Source organism: Electrona antarctica (genome assembly GCF_951216825.1).
Source record: "Electrona antarctica genome assembly, chromosome: 7".
Lineage (NCBI taxonomy): Eukaryota > Metazoa > Chordata > Actinopteri > Myctophiformes > Myctophidae > Electrona > Electrona antarctica.
The window spans coordinates 28,195,892-28,218,958 of NC_136812.1; the positions used below are offsets into that span (position 1 = coordinate 28,195,892).

Consider the following 23,067-nt stretch of genomic DNA (forward strand, 5'->3'; position numbering starts at 1 on the left):
TACGAGCTTTGTAGGTCTGCTATTTTTGAAAAATCGTGAAAATATTTATTTCAGAAAACTGGAGGATTTAGAAGGATTTTTTTAAATTTTGAGGTCAGGCCTAAATGGGTCAAATGATAAGGGACAATATCGGTGGCACCCAACTGTACGTCTGAACAAAATGTAACCGTTTCAAATATGTGTTGGACTCCCTGACCTTTAGGTGAAAAGCGTCATCCAGCACCTGTACTTTTCAGAGCGTCTAGAGTCGCCAAGGAAGAACCGTTTCCCAGAACGCTTCATGGACGACATCACTGCCCTGGTCAGCACCATATCTGGCGACATTGTCTCTCGCTTCCAGAAGGTAACTAATGGCAGAATCCAGTTATCTGTACCATATAAAATGAAATGTCTTGATCCTAATCTTGTGTTGTTGGTCCGAACAGGATCTGGAATTGGTGGAGAGGCTCAACACTAGTCTGGCTTTCTTTCTCAATGACTTGCTGTCGGTCATGGACAGAGGCTTTGTCTTCACCCTTATCAGGACATACTGGAAACAAGTAGGACATTACACACATTTTAAACTTTCCATTAAAGGTATATTCAGTGATTTCACTTCATTCAAATATCACTTATGTTTTCTTTTTTTTGGGATAATCCTCCCTACTGTAGAGTGTGCTGACCATATAAGGAGTTCCTCCCTGTCCCCAGTGAGCCCTTGGGGTCAAAAAACCCTAGTTTCAGTTTTGGTGGCGGGTGGCAAAGCCTTCATCCAATCAGGATGAGAGGGGCCTTCCTCCAATCATGATCGAGTGGGGGCGGGCCATGGTGCACATGCTGTTGGCCTGTTGCACTTCCCCCCACTGTAGAGCGTGTGCATGTGCACATTTTGTTACCGGGGCGGACTGGGTGGTTTTCCAAATCACCCAAATCACTGAATGCTCCTTTAAACTTAAAAGTGCAGGCTTTGCCTTAAAAATCTTAACGGACTAGAAAGGTGCACGCAGTGGAGCAGAAATCTCCACCATGAGGCACACCCCGATCTTAATAATGCTAATGTAAATGCACCACGTCTCTGTGTGTATGTACATCTGTAACACATAATGCACCACGTCTCTGTGTGTATGTACATCTGTAACACATAATGCACCACGTCTCTGTGTGTATGTACATCTCTGTGTGTATGTACATCTGTAATCCACACCACGTCTCTGTGTGTATGTACATCTGCACCACGTCTCTGTGTGTATGTACATCTCTGTGTGTATGTACATCTCTGTGTGTATGTACATCTGTAATCCACACCACGTCTCTGTGTGTATGTACATCTGTAATCCACATAACTCAAGAACCATTTGCCCGCCGACTTCTAATTAGAGTCTGTTGGATAGCCGGTTGTCCAGAACCAGCACAAAGGCCTCTGCCCGGGTTTCTGTACCTGATCACCCCTATATCTCCATATACTGTACGGAGCTGGCCTGTTCTGACATCACAATGTGTTCTGACATCTGCAATAGACATATTTGGGCATGCCTGACAAAGAACTCCATATATGGGCATAAAAGGGACACAGTCGGCCATAATAACTTGGTGGGGGCATGCATTTCCAACTTGCATCGTTCCAGGTAGACCGGTGCCCTGTACTCCTGTTTACGGAATACCTGGTGTCCCTGTTGTCAGAGTACCCAGTGCGATAGCCAATACCGTACAACTGATCGACTGAATATGGAGATACATGGATTTCCATAACCATTGTTGACTTTAAATAAATATCATTGTTATCATTGTTGACCAATTTGAAAGATATTGGGGAATTGAATAGCTGTAGACATAATCACATTTATCCTTGGCCATTCCTGTATTTGTGCTGCTGCATCTGTAGCCATGCCTGATGTAATCCTCTCTGTTTCTGCTCATCTCCAGGTGTCCACAAAGCTTTACGCCCTGCAGAACCCAACGCTGGAGTCTTTGAGGCTGGACTTCCTGAGGATTGTCTGCAGCCACGAGCACTATGTCACTCTTAACCTGCCCTGTGGTCTGCTCACACCACCTGCCTCGCCGTCTCCCTCTGTCTCTTCAGCTACTTCACAGGTCAGTCGGACACAAAGAAAGACACATACTGTGGAAAGGCCACAAAGTGTCAACTAAAAGTTTTTTTCCCCACACCAAGAATATTAACTAATTATAACTATATAGTTTTAAAAATCATCATGCTAACTCAAGTAGATGGCAGAGTCCACTCCACAACAATAACAACAACAATGTTGGTGGACGATATCATTGGGAGCAATTTCAGAGTGATACACTGACAGCCAATCAACTCACCTGAGTGCTGAAGCATTATGAGCTGTGAAACATCGTTGTATTGATCACTAAAACAAATAAAACAAACAAACCTTAATTTCTCTCCATGCTCCTCATACAGAGTTCTGGATTCTCCACCCACGTCCAGGACCAGAAGATAGCCAACATGTTTGACCTGTCTGTCCCCTTCAGAGAACAACACTACCTGGCTGGCCTGGTACTGGCTGAGTTGGCTGTAATACTGGACCCAGACAATGACGGGTTGGTATACTTTGACTGTGTTTACGTATGTATGTACAGGCCAGCTTTGTGTTGTTGGAATGAAAATAGAGGTAATGTAGATTGTAGGACAATTATGCATAGCCTGCGATTTTTAGCTGGTAAGGGCGGAAGTCAACAAGTCTGTCTGTGACTGTTTTTGTCAATGGAGGCGTGTGTGTGTCTGTCCAGAACCTTGTTCCATTAAAACTGGTTGTCATGCACACAACGGTGTGGCCAATGAGGGAGCAGTATATTTATCAGATGTGTGTGTGTGAGTGTCTATGCATTGGGTGACTTAGTGAGTTATAGCTATTTTCATATATATATATTTTTACATCTTGATATTTACATTTCATTGATAAAGGCTAATTCTCTCTCTGCATATCTCCTTGTCATCCTTGCTCTCTGTTATAGGATGTTTGGGTTGCATAAGAAGGTAGTGAGTGTGGTCCATAACCTTCTGTCCAGCCATGACTCAGACCCGCGCTACGCAGACCCCGAGGTCAAGGCCCGGGTTGCCACACTCTACCTGCCACTCATTGGCATCGTCATGGAATCTCTGCCACAGCTCCATGACTTCACAGGTGGGTGTAGATATGGAATCTCTGCCACAGCTCCATGACTTCACAGGTGGGTGTAGATATGGAATCTCTGCCACAGCTCCATGACTTCACAGGTGGGTGTAGATATGGAATCTCTGCCACAGCTCCATGACTTCACAGGTGGGTGTAGATATGGAATCTCTGCCACAGCTCCATGACTTCACAGGTGGGTGTAGATATGGAATCTCTGCCACAGCTCCATGACTTCACAGGTGGGTGTAGATATGGAATCTCTGCCACAGCTCCATGACTTCACAGGTGGGTGTAGATATGGAATCTCTGCCACAGCTCCATGACTTCACAGGTGGGTGTAGATATGGAATCTCTGCCACAGCTCCATGACTTCACAGGTGGGTGTAGATATGGAATCTCTGCCACAGCTCCATGACTTCACAGGTGGGTGTAGATATGGAATCTCTGCCACAGCTCCATGACTTCACAGGTGGGTGTAGATATGGAATCTCTGCCACAGCTCCATGACTTCACAGGTGGGTGTAGATATGGAATCTCTGCCACAGCTCCATGACTTCACAGGTGGGTGTAGATATGGAATCTCTGCCACAGCTCCATGACTTCACAGGTGGGTGTAGATATGGAATCTCTGCCACAGCTCCATGACTTCACAGGTGGGTGTAGATATGGAATCTCTGCCACAGCTCCATGACTTCACAGGTGGGTGTAGATATGGAATCTCTGCCACAGCTCCATGACTTCACAGGTGGGTGTAGATATGGAATCTCTGCCACAGCTCCATGACTTCACAGGTGGGTGTAGATATGGAATCTCTGCCACAGCTCCATGACTTCACAGGTGGGTGTAGATATGGAATCTCTGCCACAGCTCCATGACTTCACAGGTGGGTGTAGATATGGAATCTCTGCCACAGCTCCATGACTTCACAGGTGGGCGCAGATATGGAATCTCTGCCACAGCTCCATGACTTCACAGGTGGGCGCAGATATGGAATCTCTGCCACAGCTCCATGACTTCACAGGTGGGCAAGGATATCGTTGCTGTCAGGCAGAAACCTCTTATCTCCTTTTCTTTTTTTCTTTTTTTTTTAAATTAATGCCGTACGTGATCATACTATAGCAGCATCACACACAAGCATCAAAAGTGGCCCGGACCTCTAGGGCAGGGGTTCTCAACCCGTGGGTCGCGACCCCTCGGGGGGTCGCCAAATTATTTTAGGGGGTCCCCACATTTTTTCCAAAAAAGAATAAATAAAAAAACTTTTTAAATTTTATTTTCACGATTTTTCAAAAATAGCAGACCTACAAGCTCATAGCGCGCCACTCGGTGGCGCGCTATGAGCTTGTAGATCTGCTATTTTTCAATAGCTAAACTATAACAATGCTTAAAACACCAAAAGGGGTTCCCGCCCAAAATGGTTTAAGGTTATTGTAGCAGTCAATTTATATTGGGGGGTCGGGAGGGGGCGGGGTGGGGGTCCCGAGACATTGCCAAAGCATTTCCGGGGGTCCCCGGCCAAAAACGTTGAGAACCCCTGCTCTAGGGTAGCAGTCCAGGCACTTGGGCTGCTGATGTAGGGTTATGGTTTGGATTAGGGTTCGACTCCTGATGCCGACAACCTTTGCTGCTCCCCTTCTCTTTCTCTCTCTCCCTGTTTCCTGTCAAACTACTGTGATCTTTCAATATAGGCAAAGAGCAAACACATCTTAAAAAAACTGGACATTTGGACATTCAGGTTTCCACACATGCAAGAGATATGATATACTGTTACTGTACATATATTTTGTCCTTGGAAGTTATAAATAAATAAACCAGTGGTTTTCATTGGTTCTTATTGAGGTGGATTGAAACATGATGCAACAATGCAAAATACCTTAAGCAATGTAAATACAGTACATTGCAACTGTACTGTACCTTCTGGGAGCCAAAAGGTTATCATATGACCTGCCAAGGCCGTTACTCTGTGACATAATGTTCTACTGACCTAAAATGGCTTCGGGCTAATTCATAACTTTTCTTTTTGTTTCCTTTAACCTACGAGACTAGTACATTTGCCTTACCCAAGCCTCCTTTAAGTTTGATTCATACTTGGTTGCCAATGGGTGTTGCGCACCGGAAAAGGCTGATCTACAAGCTCACAATGTGTCACATTGCGAGCTTTTGGTGCATGACACAACCCCAAATCCTTCCAACAGATCATCATAACCAGTGGGGTCGGCCTGGTGGTCCGCAAGGAGCAGCTGCCGGGGGCAATGGAGAGGAGGCAGAAGGGGACACCAACAGCATGATCAGCCAAACCGTGGCCATGGCGATAGCCGGCACCTCCACTGTCCCCCCGATGTCCAGACCGAGCAGCTTCGTACTCAACCCGCAGGTAACTTCCTGTTTGGGCTGTAGAGGGAAGATGGAGAGAATTGTATGCTGTATCAACTTATCAAACCTTATCAGACCTCTTCTGTCTTTCTGTCCCATCTGCCCCTCCTCTCCAGACAAGTCGCCAACATGGTACCTTCTCAGCAGAGTCTAGTCGCAGCCTGTTGATATGCCTGCTATGGGTGCTGAAGAACGCTGATGAACTGGTCCTGCAGAAGTGGTTCACAGACCTGTCCGTGTCCCAGCTGAACCGCCTGCTTGACCTCCTCTACCTGTGTGTTTCGTGCTTTGAGTACAAGGTAATCTCGACAGCCTTGGGGGTTCAACAGTAGACTTCACAGTTAATCTAGTTTGTCTAATTACCCTGGAAACGGTTGCATTAACTTTATACATGATACATTCATGTTCTCTTCATATTATTCAACGATGTCAAAGTTGCTTTTTCAATTTAAGAGTTTTGGATTTGGGGAGAGATCTTATTTGTTAAAAACCTGCTAGCCTGGGCCGTGGCTCAGCGGTCCAGGCCCAAGTCTGGCAGTGTGCCGCGGGTTCGACTCCCGATCCCGGCGGCCTTTACTGCATGTCATCCCCCATCTCTCTCCCCCATTTACACCATATACGTTATATCTCCATTAGAGCCTGCCTTAATCTCCCCCTTTTATATGTATCACAATCTCTTCTATGCCACGCTACAAGTTTTCCTTTTTCTGCTATGAATTGGGTTCTCTTTTTGCTGCTACAGTATGAATTGGGTTCTCTTTTTGCTGCTACAGTATGAATTGGGTTCTCTTTTTGCTGCTACAGTATGAATTGGGGTCTCTTTTTGCTGCTACAGTATGAATTGGGTTCTCTTTTTGCTGCTACAGTATGAATTGGGTTCTCTTTTTGCTGCTATAGTATGAATTGGGTTCTCTTTTTGCTGCTACAGTATGAATTGGGTTCTCTTTTTGCTGCTACAGTATGAATTGGGTTCTCTTTTTGCTGCTACAGTATGAATTGGGTTCTCTTTTTGCTGCTACAGTATGAATTGGGTTCTCTTTTTGCTGCTACAGTATGAATTGGGTTCTCTTTTTGCTGCTACAGTATGAATTGGGTTCTCTTTTTGCTGCTACAGTATGAATTTGGTTCTCTTTTTGCTGCTACAGTATGAATTGGGTTCTCTTTTTGCTGCTACAGTATGAATTGGGTTCTCTTTTTGCTGCTACAGTATGAATTGGGTTCTCTTTTTGCTGCTACAGTATGAATTGGGTTCTCTTTTTGCTGCTACAGTATGAATTGGGTTCTCTTTTTGCTGCTATGCTGTAGGTTCTCTCTGCTCTGTTTTGCACGTTTCTGTGCTACACAGTAAAATCCTCAGAACTTAATAGGAACTAAGAGTGTACAAATGGAACCAACGGAACCCTTAACCCATTTGTAACTGAGACTGTACAGAATAGATCCATTTGTACCGTCTCAGAGTTAAATGAACACAGAGGATTTTACAGTGTAACTAACCTGCGTTGCCTGACTTGCCTCGCCGTGTGCTGTGCTGTGACATTAACCCGACTCGCTGCTGTGTTCTCTGTTCGTCCGTTCATCCTCTGTTGCCTCGCGGAAACAAAGGCCCATGTTGTGTTCACCATGCAGGGCAAGAAGGCGTTTGAACGCATGAACAGTCTGACCTTCAAGAAGTCCAAGGACATGAAGGCCAAGCTTGAGGAGGCCATCCTTGGAAGCATCGGGGCCAGGCAGGAGATGGTCCGACGCAGCCGAGGAGGACAGCTGGGTGAGAGGCACACACACACACACACACACACACACACACACACACACACACACACACACACACACACACACACACCTAGGGCTGAAACTATCAATTATCATTTCATATCCTCACTAATGCTTATTAAAAGATGGCACAAGTATCTATTCAGTTTGCATCTCATTGAAACTACAGCCTCTCTTCCTGGGAAGTTTGCATGAAGTTGAAGACATTGCTCTTCTTGCATTAATGAATTAATACATAAATTACCAAACCTGCCTACCGATGATGTCACTTCTAGGCAGGTTTCGGAACACAGGCCGATTTTACAGAAGTTTTAAGTGATCTGTGGAAATGGTGCCATCTTGGTGAGGACCAAGATAGTGGTCCTTTAAGTCTTAATTTATACTTTGTTGTGTGAGGTGTTGTGCATAAATAGAGAAAATAGTCTATATATCCTCTTCCCCTTGGACCAAAAAATATTCCCTTTCTATCCGAAAATGTGCACTCACATTTCTTGAGTTTACAGACAATTAGTCCATGCAGGACCCATGTGCGTGCACGCACGCATGCGCGCACACACACACACACACACACACACACACACACACACACACACACACACACACACACACACACACACACACACACACACACACACACACACACACACACACACACACGAAGACCAAGCACACACAAACATGTATGGTGCCTAATGCCTATACATGCCTGCACTACCAGTCAGATGTGTACATGCACACATACCGGGGTGTACATTGCAAACGCAGACGAATGCAAACACACAGACGGACAAATATAAACACACAAGGGTTTACACTAAGATGTGCACTCTCAGTATGTGCATTCTTACACATCGTGCACACAATATGCATGAAGTGAGATTATGTAGGACATGGAAACACACGTGTTGAAAGTGTTGATGTCTCCATGCTGCAGAGAGGAGTCCCTCTGGCAGTGCATTGTTGAAATGACATGTCTCCATCTCTCCATGCTGCAGAGAGGAGTCCCTCTGGCAGTGCATTCGGCAGTCAGGAGAACCTGCGCTGGAGGAAGGACATGACCCACTGGAGACAGAACAGTGAAAAGATGGACAAGTATGTTAAAACAAACCAGCCACTGAGGATAGTTTAACCACACTTTATGCATTTTCATTTGAACGTGACTGAACAGTCTGAAGCACGACATTTAAGGAGCATACTTTGTAACAATAATTAAAAAGGTCAGGGCATCCGGGTGGCACAGGGGTCGAGTTCCTGGGGTTCCAGGAAGATTTTAGGTGGCAATTGCATCCCCCTAGCTTTCCATTTAATTAAAACAATTCTGGTCATCATATTATCTCCACTTAATCTGATTTTAGATCGACACTTGTTATTTCATGCAACCATATATTCATGAATTGCTTTAATCCATTTAGGCCTGAGGCCGATTCTAAAAACGCCTCTAAATCCTGACCTAAGTTTTCTGAAAAACTTCAAATATTTATATAGCAGCATCAACATTTTTAAATTTTTGAATACTGTACATACTGTACAGAACCCAAAAATGGGTTCCAGGCCTGAGGCGGTAAAACACCAAAAGGGGTTCCCGCCAAGAATGGGTTAAAACCGCCCTATTTTGGGCATGCCATTACATTACAAATCCTCTGTGTATCCTGACCTGGACGGGCACTCCAACTAACACAGGTGAGAAGCTGGCAGGGGAGGGTGATCTCTGTCACTGCTACTTCTACAAGGAACCATGAATGATAGTGGTGTTCCGCCATATGTATTGCCTCCTCACATAGAAACTCCTCACTGTCAGGTGAAAAGAAGTGGCTAATGACATATCTGGATCGGAGGAGACCCATGCTCGCATTCTATGCTCGCATCCTAATATGCAACAATGCACTAAAATACAATAACACTCATCCAACAGTGTCATTCATGACATGTACAAGGCATTGTGCCCATTCATCAGTTAATCATAATATTTCCTCTTAAGCTGGTTTTACAATGAAACATTCAACACAAAAATGTGACTAAATTTGACTGAGAGACTGCCATTGGATTTTTTTGAATTTTCGTTTTTTCATGTCATATGAAAGCAGGGGATCATAGCTTCAAATTGACATATTGGTTGTTCAGTTTGACCCACCAGTTTTGGAGATATGGCTTATAGAGTAATGTCTTGCAGAAAACAGCGAGTTGAGAAAACAAGCTTGAAAGGTTCACTTCTGTAGTCTCTAACATTACACCTAGCTACACGTTTAAGCATTTATTTCATATTTACATGTCGATTTCAGCTCTGACACTTATTTCAGACATGCTCTAGTATGTGAAGAGTCTGCCTGTGTTATTAACTCATTTTGAAAAAAATAAATAAAATAAAAGTTTTTCTCCTCTGGTGAAAAGCTGTAATTTGCGCGATGGCAGTCTCTCAGTCAAATCTGGTCACAAATGTTCTTCCACAAAACATCATCGGAGATACAATATTGCCCCCTTTTTTCAATGTTTCACTAAAGGTTACAGATTTAAAAGGGAGTCTATGTCTGTTCCTTTGTAAATCTGGCCTGTTTGTTGTGTTGACTCACTCCTCCCATGTGTTCTCTCATGTTGCTGTGTGTGCACATAGGAGCCACAGATCAGTCAGGTATTGTATGATCCACACCTGCAGTGTGCTGCATTCAGTTCCCTCCTGCTTTATGTCCCCAGTTTATGGTGCGTTCACTTGCATGCGGGAAGTTGGGAAATCGTCACCACAAGCATGAAATGAATCAAAGTTGTCGACATACATACTTCCCACACACAAAACCGCTCATGTTGGCTCCGAACATGTCGGTAAACCACAGCATCAAGCTCCCGACACGGGAGCCAGTGTGAGTGCTTTAGTTACTTGGAAGACTTCATGGAGACGGTGTCATTTATTCCCTGTTTGACCTCCCGATTTCACACATGCACCTGAGTGCACCATTAGAGAATCCCCGGGCCTTGTTCTGACCCTCCCTTCCCTCCCTGGTGGTAACAGTGCTTGTCTCAGGGCTTCTCTGGTTGCAGTGGGTCTGTTGTGCTTTTTAACCAGTGTGCTTCTCACCGTGGGGGGTTTGTTGTGCTTCTGTAGCTGAGGAAGGGAATAGTATAGTAGGTGGAAGCTGTTTATCATAGATTAACACTAATGGAAACATATTATTTACCATCCACTCCCTGGAATGCCAAACCGTAGAACTTTACCATTTTAAGACCCTTTTAAAATATATATATTTTAGGTCTAAAATGGTTGGCCCCGGTGTGTAACCCATAGCAAGGAAATGTTCGCTTTGTCCAAATGCACCGTTGCAAAAGTGACATCCTCCATTCCTGCCTTTTAACCCTGAAACAGTGAGTGTCGTTAACCTCTTGCACACTCTGCTTCTTAACCGCCTGGTAAGGGAAGTGATGAGTTTGGGATTAGCTAACTGTAGCTAAGGAATGTGCATCAACGTGCATTGTTGCTGTGGTTTGCTTTGGACCATTTTGAAAAGGTTGAGGACTGAGCCGTGCGGGTTAAGAGAGAGCATCTTGATACACAACAAGGCGCGTGCCCAGGAGGTTAGGTGTGTAAAACTCCACATGAACAGTAAAAAACGACTGCTGTCCAATGAAAATCTCACATCATCAATAAGTCTTCCAGGAATGGTGAAGAAAACATCTGAAATATGACTTGGTACTGTACATAAAAGAGTACATAAACTCCTGTTCATAAATAGAAATAAACTGAGGTTTTTACGTGACAGCAGTGGTACTAGAACTCACTCATATTAACCTATTTTCAGCACATTGCTCATAGAGATGCTCCTTCCCGTGAGCAATGGCTTGAATGTGCTGGTTCTAAGGCCATTGTGCCATTCAACAGTCACTGATAGGGAGATGGTTGACCGTTCTGTAGAAAATCTGACGCTCACCTCATGTTTCTCAGGACCAGAGCAGAGTTGGAGCATGAAGCACTTATTGATGGGAACCTGGCAACGGAGGCCAACCTCATCATTCTCGACACTTTAGAAATAATTGTACAGGTATAGCACACACACACACACACACACACACACACACACACTAGGGCATAAATCCACTAGTCGACCTTGTTGGTACTAGTTGATAACAAAAGAAATAAATCCTGATTTTGTAGGCCTCAAGATCAGGTAGATTATAGTTATAGTGACCAATGTACACAGTTTTAAAATGTACAAATATGTATTTATCGTTTTTTGTAATAATAGGTAGTTAAACAACTAGTTGACTAGTAAACTAGGCAGGCAACTAGTAAAAATGACTAGAAGTGAATGCCCTAACACACAAAAAAAACTAAAGTTGTCCTTTAAGGATACATTGTGTACATACGTACATGGCAGGTGGGAACTCTGTTATACATGTTTGTCCATGCCTTCTAACTGTGTGTGTGTGCATGTGCGTGTGTGTGTGTGTGTGCGTGCGTGCAGACGGTATCGGTGACGGAGTCCAAGGAGAGCATCCTGGGAGGTGTTCTAAAGGTGCTCCTCCACAGCATGGCCTGCAACCAGAGCGCCCTCTACCTGCAGCACTGCTTCGCTACACAGAGGGCACTGGTGTCTAAGGTCAGACCACACTGCACTCACTGTTACCCAACGCATTCATTCTCATTCACACACTGTGCACGATGAGTTCCAGCCAGCATAAATCTATGCATTTTGAGAGCAAATAGTCACTTTAGACACCTCCAACCCCCTCTTGTTGATGTGTGTCTTTCAATCCTCAAAATAGCAAAAGTAGCAAATCTACAAGCTAGGCTTTGCGCCGCTTTTCAATCTGCTACTTTTTGTGTGACGCTGTAAAATAAAATATGGTGGTTTCTGCCCAACGGTGACGATATATATAATACGTGCGTTTTTGTGTATTTGCTGTGTGTTTGGTATGTGTGTCCAGTTCCCTGAGCTGCTGTTTGAGGAGGAGACAGAGCAGTGTGCTGACCTGAGTCTGCGTCTCCTGAGGAACTGCAGCAGCAGCATTGGGACCATCAGAGCACACGCCAGCGCATCCCTCTACCTCCTCATGAGGCAAAACTTTGAGATCGGCAATGTGAGTGCAACCCTTGTTCAGAACATTAAAAAGGCACACACCTACTTGTCACTCTCTTCACACGCTCTCCTTTTTGTTTTTCTGTGTGCGTGTGCGTGTGTGCGTGTGCACGTGGTCGCTTCTCCAGAACTTTGCCAGGGTGAAGATGCAGGTGACCATGTCCCTGTCTTCGCTGGTGGGGACGTCGCAGAACTTCAACGAGGAGTTCTTGCGTCGCTCCCTCAAGACCATCCTCACCTATGGCGAGGAAGACCTGGAGTTGCGGGAGACCACCTTCCCTGATCAGGTACAGATGGAGACCGTAGGGATTGATTGATTTGATGTGATTATGTCATTTAACCACTTTAAACCTGGCAGGCGGCTATTGTGGGCACATTCAAAAAATGTAAAGAATGTAAAGATGTCACACATATTTTAGTTCATAGTATATATTGCAGTGCATTGTGGTCCTGTAGATTTGCAATTTTTGCAGTTCATTGTACAACGAACTATATAGGGCATACGTGGTTAAAGGTCCAGTTACGTTTTATTTTGATTGATGGATGCGATTCTTAATTTGAATGTTATGCGATGTCCAGTGTGTTCACTAGTGTAGTTTTTAAATGCAATGCTCTCTATTGTTCTCAGGTGCAGGATCTTGTGTTCAACCTCCACATGATTCTGTCGGACACAGTGAAGATGAAGGAGCATCAAGAAGACCCTGAGATGCTCATAGACCTCATGTACCGGTAGGAATGCATGTGCTCATGCACACACACACACACACACACACACACACACACACACACACAATGGAAACCCATTTCTCTTAACCATATTGTGTGTACTGCAACTGCACATGTGTATGTACGTTGAATGTATGTAAAAGATGTGCTTGGGTCCTGTATTTGATGTGTGTTTGTGTCCCAGGATTGCCAAGGGTTACCAGACTTCTCCAGACCTGCGGTTGACATGGCTCCAGAACATGGCTGGGAAACACTCGGAGAGGACCAACCATGCCGAGGCTGCCCAGTGTCTGTCGCACAGTGCCGCCCTGGTGGCGGAATACCTCAGCATGCTGGAGGACCGGAAGTACCTCCCCGTTGGCTGTGTCACCTTCCAGGTAAAGGCATATAATAGTCAACTTTCACCGTGATTGCTCCTGCTTCAATTGATTTATTTTACTGACTGGTTGTTCTGCATAAAGTTCCTTTGTAATTTATCCTGATTTATAATGTTGTGTTGGATGTATTGTTTTTTGACTGTATTTTGGGGGGCTTGCCCTCAACTGTATTTCCGAGTATAAATAAAGGTGATGATGATGATGATGAACTCAATGGAAGCTGTAATAGTAGTAGTTGGTGACTTGGTGCCAACATCAGACCTGGTAAACAATCGTCTATCTTTGCACATGTGTGTTCCAGAACATTTCGTCCAATGTGCTGGAAGAGTCGGCGGTCTCCGACGACGTGGTTTCCCCAGACGAGGAGGGCATCTGTTCTGGGAAGTACTTCACAGAGGCTGGCCTAGTGGGACTCCTGGAGCAGGCTGCTGCCTCTTTCTCTATGGTGAGATATTTTGTTTAAATAAAGGCATTTTTTTTAAATAAATCGTTTTGTTTTAATTGAGGAGTATTGAAAACAAGGGGCGATATCCCCCCATACAATCTTCAGTTTAAAACAAGAATGAACCCTGCACAGTACCAGTAACATTCTCAGGGTTAATTATCCTTTAGGGACCCATACTGTTCCATTTGTATACTCTCTATACAGGATTGTACTGTGACCTTCAATGTCCCTGGAAACTACCAAATCCCACTTTGTCCTATTTGTTCCCAGGCTGGTATGTACGAGGCAGTGAATGAGGTGTACAAGGTACTGATCCCTATCCATGAAGCCAACAGAGATGCTAAGAAGCTAGCGATCATACATGGTAAACTACAAGAAGCCTTTGGTAAAATCGTCCACCAGGTAAATTCACACACCTTATGTATACAGTATGTTGTCTTTCTTTTCTCTCTCTCTCCTCATAAACTCCAGCTGATCTCTGGATTTGTACAAGAACCAAAACAAGAGTTTTCTCCCTGTATGCACTTGCCGTGTTAAATTAGTGTCTTAATTGTCAACCAGAATTGACAGAAGCGCGTGTTGAGGTTCTGGTCATGGGCAACAAGGAATTGGTATTATTGAAATGGAACAAAACAATCTGAGATCAGATCATACATTACTGAGTTTTACCAGTTTAAGTTTAACATTGGTTCTAAATACTCAATCATAGTTGTAACTTATTGCTTCAAAATAGCTCACATACAGTACCATAATTGTGTGATGCCACTGGTGAACCAAATTAAACGGGAATCTCCCTGGAATGTATGGATTTAATCCATACAGTGGTCTTAACACAGATGCAGCTTTGCATTGTGAATATGCGTTGCCATTGTGTTTCCTGTGCATTTTTAATACTGTGTAAGGGACTTGCATGATATTAGTATGAAAGTTAGTATGAAATGTTGAGTGCATGTGATTGTGGGTAATGGTATTGACTATTGAGGTATGTTGGGTTGCTGGTGAGTGTGAAGTAAAGTTAGACTTTTTGGCCCCAGGTTACAGTGTTCTCAGTTTAGCGTTAAGAACTCAAATTGATCAAGAATCAGGAGAACAAGATTCATGACTCTTCGTATAAGGAATAACCGTTTTGCTTTCAGCTAGCTTGGTCATTAGTAATCTGGTTGCACTCCATGGAGACTGTGTTCTTCTGGATGTAACGTTACAGTGTGTGTGTGTGTGTGTGTGTGTGTGTGTGTGGTTGTTTACATGTCCTGTGTTCTCTTTGTCACACAGAGTACTGGCTGGGAGGTAGGTTGTTCCTGCTTGGCCCCCTCTACTATTATCATTATTGTTTACTCTCATCTTTTAATCGCTACCCGCGTGGGCGTCTTGTTGCTCTCTTTGCTGTGTTACATACATACTGTACATCATTAACATCTGCAGACAATGCTGACTGTCTGCCCCCCCCCTGGGTCCCTTACTGCCACGTACTGGCAGCCCCCTCCTCTTCCACTTCCTTCTGTTCTTCCTACTCGTACTGTGGAGGAGGAGCTTGTTTTTAACATGACTGTGTTGGCAGGCAGTTGCATGGGAAGCCAGTGTGTGACACTAATGACAAAATGTTCTGGTTGAATGCGTCACCTGCACCCCGCCCCCCTCGTCATATTCTCCATCATTCTGCACGTCGGTCAGACCACTGTCATTCACACTGGGCACACTGACACATCTCTTCATCACATCCATTGGTGGAAAAAAAGTACTCTGATTTTCTTTACTTGAGTTAAAGTGCCAGTACCACAATGTAGAAATATGGTACTCTCTTGCAAGCCCTGCATTAATTTTTCTTCGAAAATAGCACATCTACAAGTACACAATGAAATGCGTTGTGGACTTGTAGTTCGGCTATTGTCGACTAGACAGTATAAAAGTATAAAATAGGGGTTAAGTGTTTTTAGTAATAATAATACAAATCTGTTTGAGTAAGTACTTAGTTACTTTCCACCACTGATCTCATCTCATCCCCAGACACAGGGTTCGATTTCAGTACAGTTTTAATATCGACAGGGCTCTACCTCCACTTCCCGTTCTGCCTTGGGCCTTTGTTCAACACGCACACAATTACATTTACCTTTTGAAAACATGTTAATATTACAAACTCAATTTGGGTCTGAGCCAGCTTACTTTTACATTCAAGAGGGTTCAATTGTCACCGTAATTAAAATTACTTGATTTATCCCTTTAGATTTTGATTGGTCATTGATTTTCCCTGTTTTGTTCAAACTAAATCGACCCCTGACTTTTATTTACATTCATGCTATTCTTTTGTTAACGGGTTACATTAACGTTTGAGTTGTGTCCTCATGGTTTGTTGCATGGAATGGACAGAGCACTCTTTGTTTATTTTGGAGCAGCGCTGAGTGTGTTCTGAATGGCACGTTTCTAGGGCTACTAAGTCTCTTCTCTGTATTTTTCTTTCACTCATCTTCCTTTACTTTCTCTGCCTGTGCATGGTCCAGACCCTTCATAAAGAGCTTGCATTCTTTTTCAAATAAAATTACATATTATTTGCTGTTGGTGATGCTGTCTTTTTTGAATATTAGTTATTTTTGTTAGTCTTTAGAAGTACCCGATTAAAAATTGTTCTGTTTTTTCTCTTTTTTGATTCCCCTGGTTGCTGACCCTACCTTCCCACTTTTCTTAATTGTTTGTTGTGGTAAGTTCCTAGTTTTGAGGGGTATTTAATTTACCTTTTTAATTTACCGTAACCAAATTGTGAAAGACTAAAGAATACAAAGTAAATGCTGATGACACCGAGCAGCCTTAAGCTGTGGTAACCCTGTTTGGCCCAGTTCTTGATTGGTATATGAAACCAAATGCTCTTGTCCCCATTGTCAATCTGAACACATGAGGGATGAAATGTATCCAGTTATACTTAACAAAAGGCATGCAATAATGTTTCTTACCCAGTGTTTTGTTTTTTTTGCCCCTTCAAACCTACAACATACACATGCGCGTGCACACACACACACACACACACACACACACACACACACACTCGCACACATATTCACACCTGTAATCCCCAAACTGACGAATGTACCACTGAACATCCTGACTAGAACTATGGTGGAGCTTCTTTCTAGGCCATGTTTCCTGTACATGACCTACAAATTGGTTGAGTTATGGAATTTATGGTTGCCATTGTTCGTTGTGATCAAGTTTGCTTTTTGAGCTTGGTTCATTCTGCTTATGACAGAAAGAAGGAGAGGTTTGACATGCATTTAAAATGTCTTCATAGAAGCTTGTTGAAAAGGAACAAAATATGTTCATAGTTTTGGGGGTTATTATTACTGAGTTTGACCAGGAGGCTTTTGACTCTGGCATCAGATGCACACTAGGGCTGGGTGATATGACTTCAAATCAATTGCACTGTTATTTCAAACTTTGGCATCGATTAGTAAACTATTATTACAAAATATATTAATTGTGAAAATAGCAAGAGCTGCAAACTCTTGTGAGCTTGTAGTTAGGCTATTTTCATTTTTTTTGTATGCTCCCATTGTACTACAACAAAGTATAGTACAGTGTTAAGCGGACTAATTGATTTAGTCGTATATAAAAAATCAACGTCAATGTGTAATGAGTTCTGGGATCTGATGGTGTTTAATCCATCTCCTAGTAGGCATCCAGCGCATTGAAATGACGATAAACTCCCACGTTGGCTGATACCGACAATACGCTGCTGTGACCGGCTAACTTACTTGCTTCTCGATTAGTCAGTAATAAATAATATTGTTTCAATATATTTTCGGTTAATTGCCCCGCCCTAATGGACGCTACCACCTGTCACTAATCTCCACAGAAATCTCTGCAAACACTAGAACACAAGCTCATAGCATGCCTACACAGAGGATGGTATGATTGATGTTATCCATGTATTCATACATAATGAAACCTTGTTGTGAAAGTTATCCACAGTACAGGTTTGTTGACCTGGCTGTTTGCACTACCATGGTTTAGGAATGATTCCTGTGTATTCTATCACCAAAACATGAAATCCTTTTGCAAACTTTTTACACTAACTCTGTTTACACTGATTATCCAGAACGCTTTATCAATGTTGTCCCTCTGTTGTTTTCCTGATGGTATAAGTATATCAACTGTGCTTTGTCCAGTTGGTTTCTTTTCAGTTTACATACAGTATAAAGTGTTATTGAGACCGAAAGATAAATAGTCTTTATTGGTGAATCACCTGAAATGTGGTGTTATCTTTTGTTATCTTTCATTTTTGTGTTTTTTATTGACCTATAGACAGTCCGCAGCAATACAATGCCAACTTTAGCTCTATACTAATAGTTTTCTGTATATCAATGAGACAATGACTGTTCTCTCACATAGACTACTTTACCATAATTATTTAAGGACTCAATGGATTCTCATGGAGTCATTTTCTGTCTTGCTCATGGGTAACATCTTTGTCTTTCCCCTGCAGGCTGGGAAGAGAATGTTTGGTACTTACTTCCGAGTTGGATTTTATGGGTCCAAATTCGGCGACTTGGATGAGCAGGAGTTTGTTTACAAAGAGCCTGCCATCACAAAGCTGGCAGAAATCTCACATAGACTTGAGGTAAATACTATAAGCGTTCCTAACCCAGGCATTCTGCCAGATGGTCTTAGTGCTATTGAGAAGATAATAGAATCCAGCTACATGTCCCTGCTGTATGCCTGAACTCTCAAACATTTTTTAGCATAGAGCTCGAGTGAGAATTCTGATTCTCTCATCCTGGGACCAAATCTTATTCAATTATAAAGCTATTCTTGTTCTGTGAGAGCTACATGGAGTAAAGGTCCTTGTTCTGTGAGTAGAGCTACATGGAGTAAAGGTCCTTGCAGACGGAAGCGTGTTTTCGGCCAAGAGTGTGTAGACTCTTATCACTATACAATTCAGCATAAATAAAAACGACACAATTTCTTCTTTTTTTTTTTACCCCTAGAGATATACTGTATGTTGTTCCTATTTTTGTGGGGAGGTTATAAGCTGGCCATGTTTGCTATGTTCATCCTCAGGGTTTCTATAAGCTGGCCATGTTTGCTATGTTCATCCTCAGGGTTTCTATGGTGACCGATTTGGAGAAGAACAAGTGGAAGTTATAAAGGACTCTAACCCAGTGGACAAGTGCAAACTGGATCCCAACAAGGTCAATGGCACACAGGAGAATGACTTACTTATTAGTTGGGGGAAATGGTTTGGATGTGAATATTTTCTTCAGCTAAAGGTGGCCTTACACTAGCTGACACCACACACTACAGGAGCGGGGCAGAGCAAATATCAAACATTCTTGATGTTGATCTGGCCGATCGCGCTTTGAGCGGTCGGGCACCCCCCGAGCGTCAAAAATGCCCGATTATCGGCTAGTGTAAGGCCACTTTTAGAAATACTATGATTCTGGATGTAATTTAAATTTGTAAGTTCACTCGGTTAGTGCTCCTATTCTACTGTATTGTTGTTTTGTCTTCATGACTAAATAAAAAATGTCACTGTTCTAAATGATATTTCTGCCTCATTCCATCGTTCTCCAGGCGTTCATCCAGATCACGTATGTCGAGCCGTACTTCGACACATACGAGATGAAGGACCGCATTACGTACTTCGACAAGAACTACAACTTGAGGCGCTTTGTGTACTGCACCCCGTTCACCCTGGATGGACGGGCGCACGGGGACCTGCACGAGCAGTTCAAACGCAGGACCACCCTCACCACCTCCCACGCCTTCCCGTACATAAAGACGCGCATCAACATAATCCACAAAGAGGAGGTAAAGTCAGTGCCGCCAGACCTTATGAATTCAGCAACGTCATGTGCCCATTGGCTAACTATCTCGTTGGGGATAAATAATTATATGTCATAAATATAGGTGTCATTGAAATAATACATTTAGTTGATTTGCCCCGTAGTCTTTTATTTTGCATGCGTGCCAATTTCTGCCAAATTAAGCCACATATTGTGCAGATCACTTATGCATCATCTACCCTTGTCACTAAAAACCTTTTGGCTCCTGCCCTGTGTCTTTTGTCCAGTACCTCTCCATGCCTATTGAGGTAGCCATAGAGGACATGCAGAAGAAGACTCAGGAACTGGCCTTCGCCACCCACCAGGACCCTAGTGATGCCAAGATGCTGCAGATGGTGCTGCAGGGCTCAGTGGGCACCACTGTCAACCAGGTAACCTTGAAATGCCACAGGGGTGTTTTGAAAGATATTGAGGCAATCAATCCAAAATCTCTGATGTAAAGCTTGCATATTAACCACTTAAACCCTATATAGTTGACCGGTGTGCCCCAGGTGTCTACTAGGTCCCCTATTTGTTTCCCTGTATACCATATCTCTTTGCCGTAAATAGCCAATCTACAGTACATGCTCACAACGAATGAGCTGTATGTAAAAGGTGCGAACAGTGAAGCTAAATGGATTGATTTATGATTGGTAATGAATGCTACTGATTTAACAAGTCCAACTCTTCAGGAATGTGGGACCATCTTTAAATAAATGTGTGTTGTATTGATCAGGGCCCTCTGGAGGTGGCTCAAGTGTTCCTGTCAGAGATCCCCAGTGATCCAAAGCTCTACAGACACCATAACAAGCTTCGTCTCTGCTTCAAAGACTTCACCAAGAGGTACACCTGTAATTGATCGTTAGTTTTAAATATTTAATCACTTTTAGGGCACTTGATTCATTCCGGTGTGTCATTGACTTTCATTGACTAGGTGTGAGGATGCTCTGCGGAAGAACAAGAGTCTGATTGGTCCAGACCAGAAGGAGTACCAGCGGGAGTTGGAGAGGAACTACCATCGTCTCAAAGAGTCCCTGCAGCCCCTTATCAACAGAAAGATTCCCCAGCTTTACAAACCTGTCCTGCAGGTCAACGCACACAGGTAGGACCAACCAGGGACTCGCTGTTTAAGAGAAAGCAAGAGATATTCATTTGAACCTTGATCACCTGGTTTCTATGTATTGTTAAAAGGATCCCTGGTTAATAAGATGTATGTATTAATACATTATAATTTCCCTATATAAATAACTTAAATTAGAAGTTAAAAATACTTTATATTTATTTTAGAAATGGTTTCTGTCACTCAATAGGGACCGCTCATGTCACAAGTTCAAAGCATCAAAGCAATATTTAAATACATTTTATTAGCACATGCATTTTACATTCCATAGGGCTGGGACCACACATGGACAAATTACATAATCAACTTGCGGCCGGAGTTGTCCAAATTGTTAGTTATGGAGGGCAATTCTAATTAAGGCATACATAAGGGATCCTTTCAATTCTCTGATACGGTCTAGGGCCTGCCTTGCCTACTGTATCCAGAACACATACCATTTCTGCTCTAGACCTGCAACCTGTAAAACGAACTGAGATCGCTATATATTAATTGTATTCCCGATTCAATGTCTTATTGCTTTTGTTTCTGTAAAAACATGCAGCAAACGGACAGCTTGACAAGGTAGTTTGAACTTTCTGACTGCATTATTACGCAATGCTGTTATTAAGCATAGGTATTCTTGTATTATATGATGTTTGCATTCCTATCCATTTTATGAATATTATTTTACTCCTACATTTAGTAGACTCAATATGTGACATAATCTGATTAGGTGCAGATAAATGCAAACATTTCTATAAGTCTGCTGGACTGGCTTTCATATAAGGCCCCGTTCACACAGTCACACTAGCAAGCAACAGTGTGAACTTAAATCAGCTAAATTGTTTTATCCAAGTAGTGCCAAAAATCTATGGTGCCTTACATTGTAAAATCAATAATAATTATACTGTTATATTATATAATATAGGATATTTAGTTCCTGTGTAAACAAAACTGTTTGCTTGTTTTTCCAGGGATTCCTTCAGCAGAATGAGTCTTCGGAAGCTTGACATTTGAAGATGAAGAAACAATGAAGTGAAGATTGCAACATTAATTTATTACCGAGTGTAAATATGAGTGTCTCCAGAAAGTCGATCAGTGTTCCTGATGATGAACAAAAAGGAAAGTGTTACAGCTTGGTACGTCATTCCAGTGTCTTAATTTGTTTACAGATAACCTTTTACTCGATCAGTAGGACACAAGTGGTTCTAAAAGTCATACCTTGACAAGTTTCATGTTTATAATTTTTGTCAGACATGCAAGCGGTCCTTCAGCCACCATAGAAAAAGCTTTCTTTATTTGAACTATGGAGGCTTCCCTCTGCAAGCCAAAAAGCCAGTTTTAGTCAAATGGTACACTTTGGTTTTAACGAGAAATCTATGTTAAGATGGTTATGTCAAGTGCCAATATAGAAATGTTTTCCTGAAACATTGACAAATGTCCACAAAATGGGAGTCAAGGAGTCTTTATAACTGCTTACGATGTGTCAAATCTGTATTCAATTTCATGTGTGCACTTTTTATTACAGTGTAGCAATGCATTTTACAACTTGAAAGTTTACTATTTAATCCAAAATGGGGGAGAGGAAAATGTGCAAAAAATATTATTTATCATGATGCTTTATCATTTTTAGTTTAAGCTACATTGTTTTAAAGCTGGGGACTTCTTTCAAACTTCCTCAAACTGTTTTATGTAGTTTGTTTATTTTAAATATTTTACTAAATAAATATTTTAATGTCCAAATGATATACTTGTGTTTTTTATTTGATGGAGATTGATCAGCAAATATCAGGATTTCTAATGATTTGGAGAAGTTCTCACTTCACAAGGGATGTAGGTATTGGAAACCTGCGTCTAATCAGATTAGATGACTGATAATGCACCGGAGTAGCCGTTCAGGCTTGAGGTGCGCTGGTAGATTACCAGATGATATTTCACTTGCTTTTAGAGATGCTCCGATAATCGGCCAGCGATCGGTGATTGGCCGATATTCACTCAGTAATCAGAATTGACCCTATCTGGAGAAACTGATCTTTTACACCATTTAAGTGGTATATGTCAATCAGATATATAGTATAAGTTAACATCATTTTGCATTTTTGTGACATGCCTAAACATTCTCCCCTTCCTCCCCACACACAGGAACAGTTTTGACATATAATCATCTTGGAAATATTAAAATTTGCAACATTTCACAAGATCAGTATCGGTATCGGCCGATCATGAGAAAAACAATCGGTGCTCGGTATCGGTCCCAAAAAACCTGATCGGAGCATCCCTGATTC

At 42.6% G+C, this 23,067-nt stretch overlaps 1 protein-coding gene across 21 annotated transcripts in view; it reads left to right on the top strand.

The window, feature by feature from the left end:
- dock7 (dedicator of cytokinesis 7) overlaps positions 1–22,528 on the top strand; it is a 66,473-nt gene extending 43,945 nt beyond the window's left edge. For 5 of the 21 annotated variants that reach the window (XM_079505704.1, XM_079505720.1, XM_079505707.1 and 2 more), the window contains 27 exons: positions 203–343; positions 426–539; positions 1,903–2,070; positions 2,405–2,544; positions 2,959–3,128; positions 5,315–5,493; positions 5,609–5,791; positions 7,095–7,257; positions 8,258–8,354; positions 9,871–9,888; positions 10,757–10,828; positions 11,191–11,287; positions 11,711–11,845; positions 12,174–12,326; positions 12,454–12,612; positions 12,954–13,054; positions 13,236–13,428; positions 13,730–13,873; positions 14,144–14,275; positions 15,146–15,160; positions 18,354–18,479; positions 18,961–19,050; positions 19,433–19,669; positions 19,932–20,075; positions 20,420–20,526; positions 20,618–20,785; positions 21,757–22,528. In XM_079505704.1, the coding sequence (XP_079361830.1) occupies positions 203–343; positions 426–539; positions 1,903–2,070; positions 2,405–2,544; positions 2,959–3,128; positions 5,315–5,493; positions 5,609–5,791; positions 7,095–7,257; positions 8,258–8,354; positions 9,871–9,888; positions 10,757–10,828; positions 11,191–11,287; positions 11,711–11,845; positions 12,174–12,326; positions 12,454–12,612; positions 12,954–13,054; positions 13,236–13,428; positions 13,730–13,873; positions 14,144–14,275; positions 15,146–15,160; positions 18,354–18,479; positions 18,961–19,050; positions 19,433–19,669; positions 19,932–20,075; positions 20,420–20,526; positions 20,618–20,785; positions 21,757–21,799 (3,489 nt within the window). In that variant the 3' untranslated portion in view covers positions 21,800–22,528. Of the gene's footprint in view, positions 1–202; positions 344–425; positions 540–1,902; positions 2,071–2,404; positions 2,545–2,958; positions 3,129–5,314; positions 5,494–5,608; positions 5,792–7,094; positions 7,258–8,257; positions 8,355–9,870; positions 9,889–10,756; positions 10,829–11,190; positions 11,288–11,710; positions 11,846–12,173; positions 12,327–12,453; positions 12,613–12,953; positions 13,055–13,235; positions 13,429–13,729; positions 13,874–14,143; positions 14,276–15,145; positions 15,161–18,344; positions 18,480–18,960; positions 19,051–19,432; positions 19,670–19,931; positions 20,076–20,419; positions 20,527–20,617; positions 20,786–21,344; positions 21,365–21,756 lie in introns of all 21 variants that reach the window. The other 16 variants (XM_079505708.1, XM_079505715.1, XM_079505712.1 and 13 more) reach the window with 10 other exon arrangements.
- The last annotated feature ends 539 nt before the right edge of the window (positions 22,529–23,067 follow it).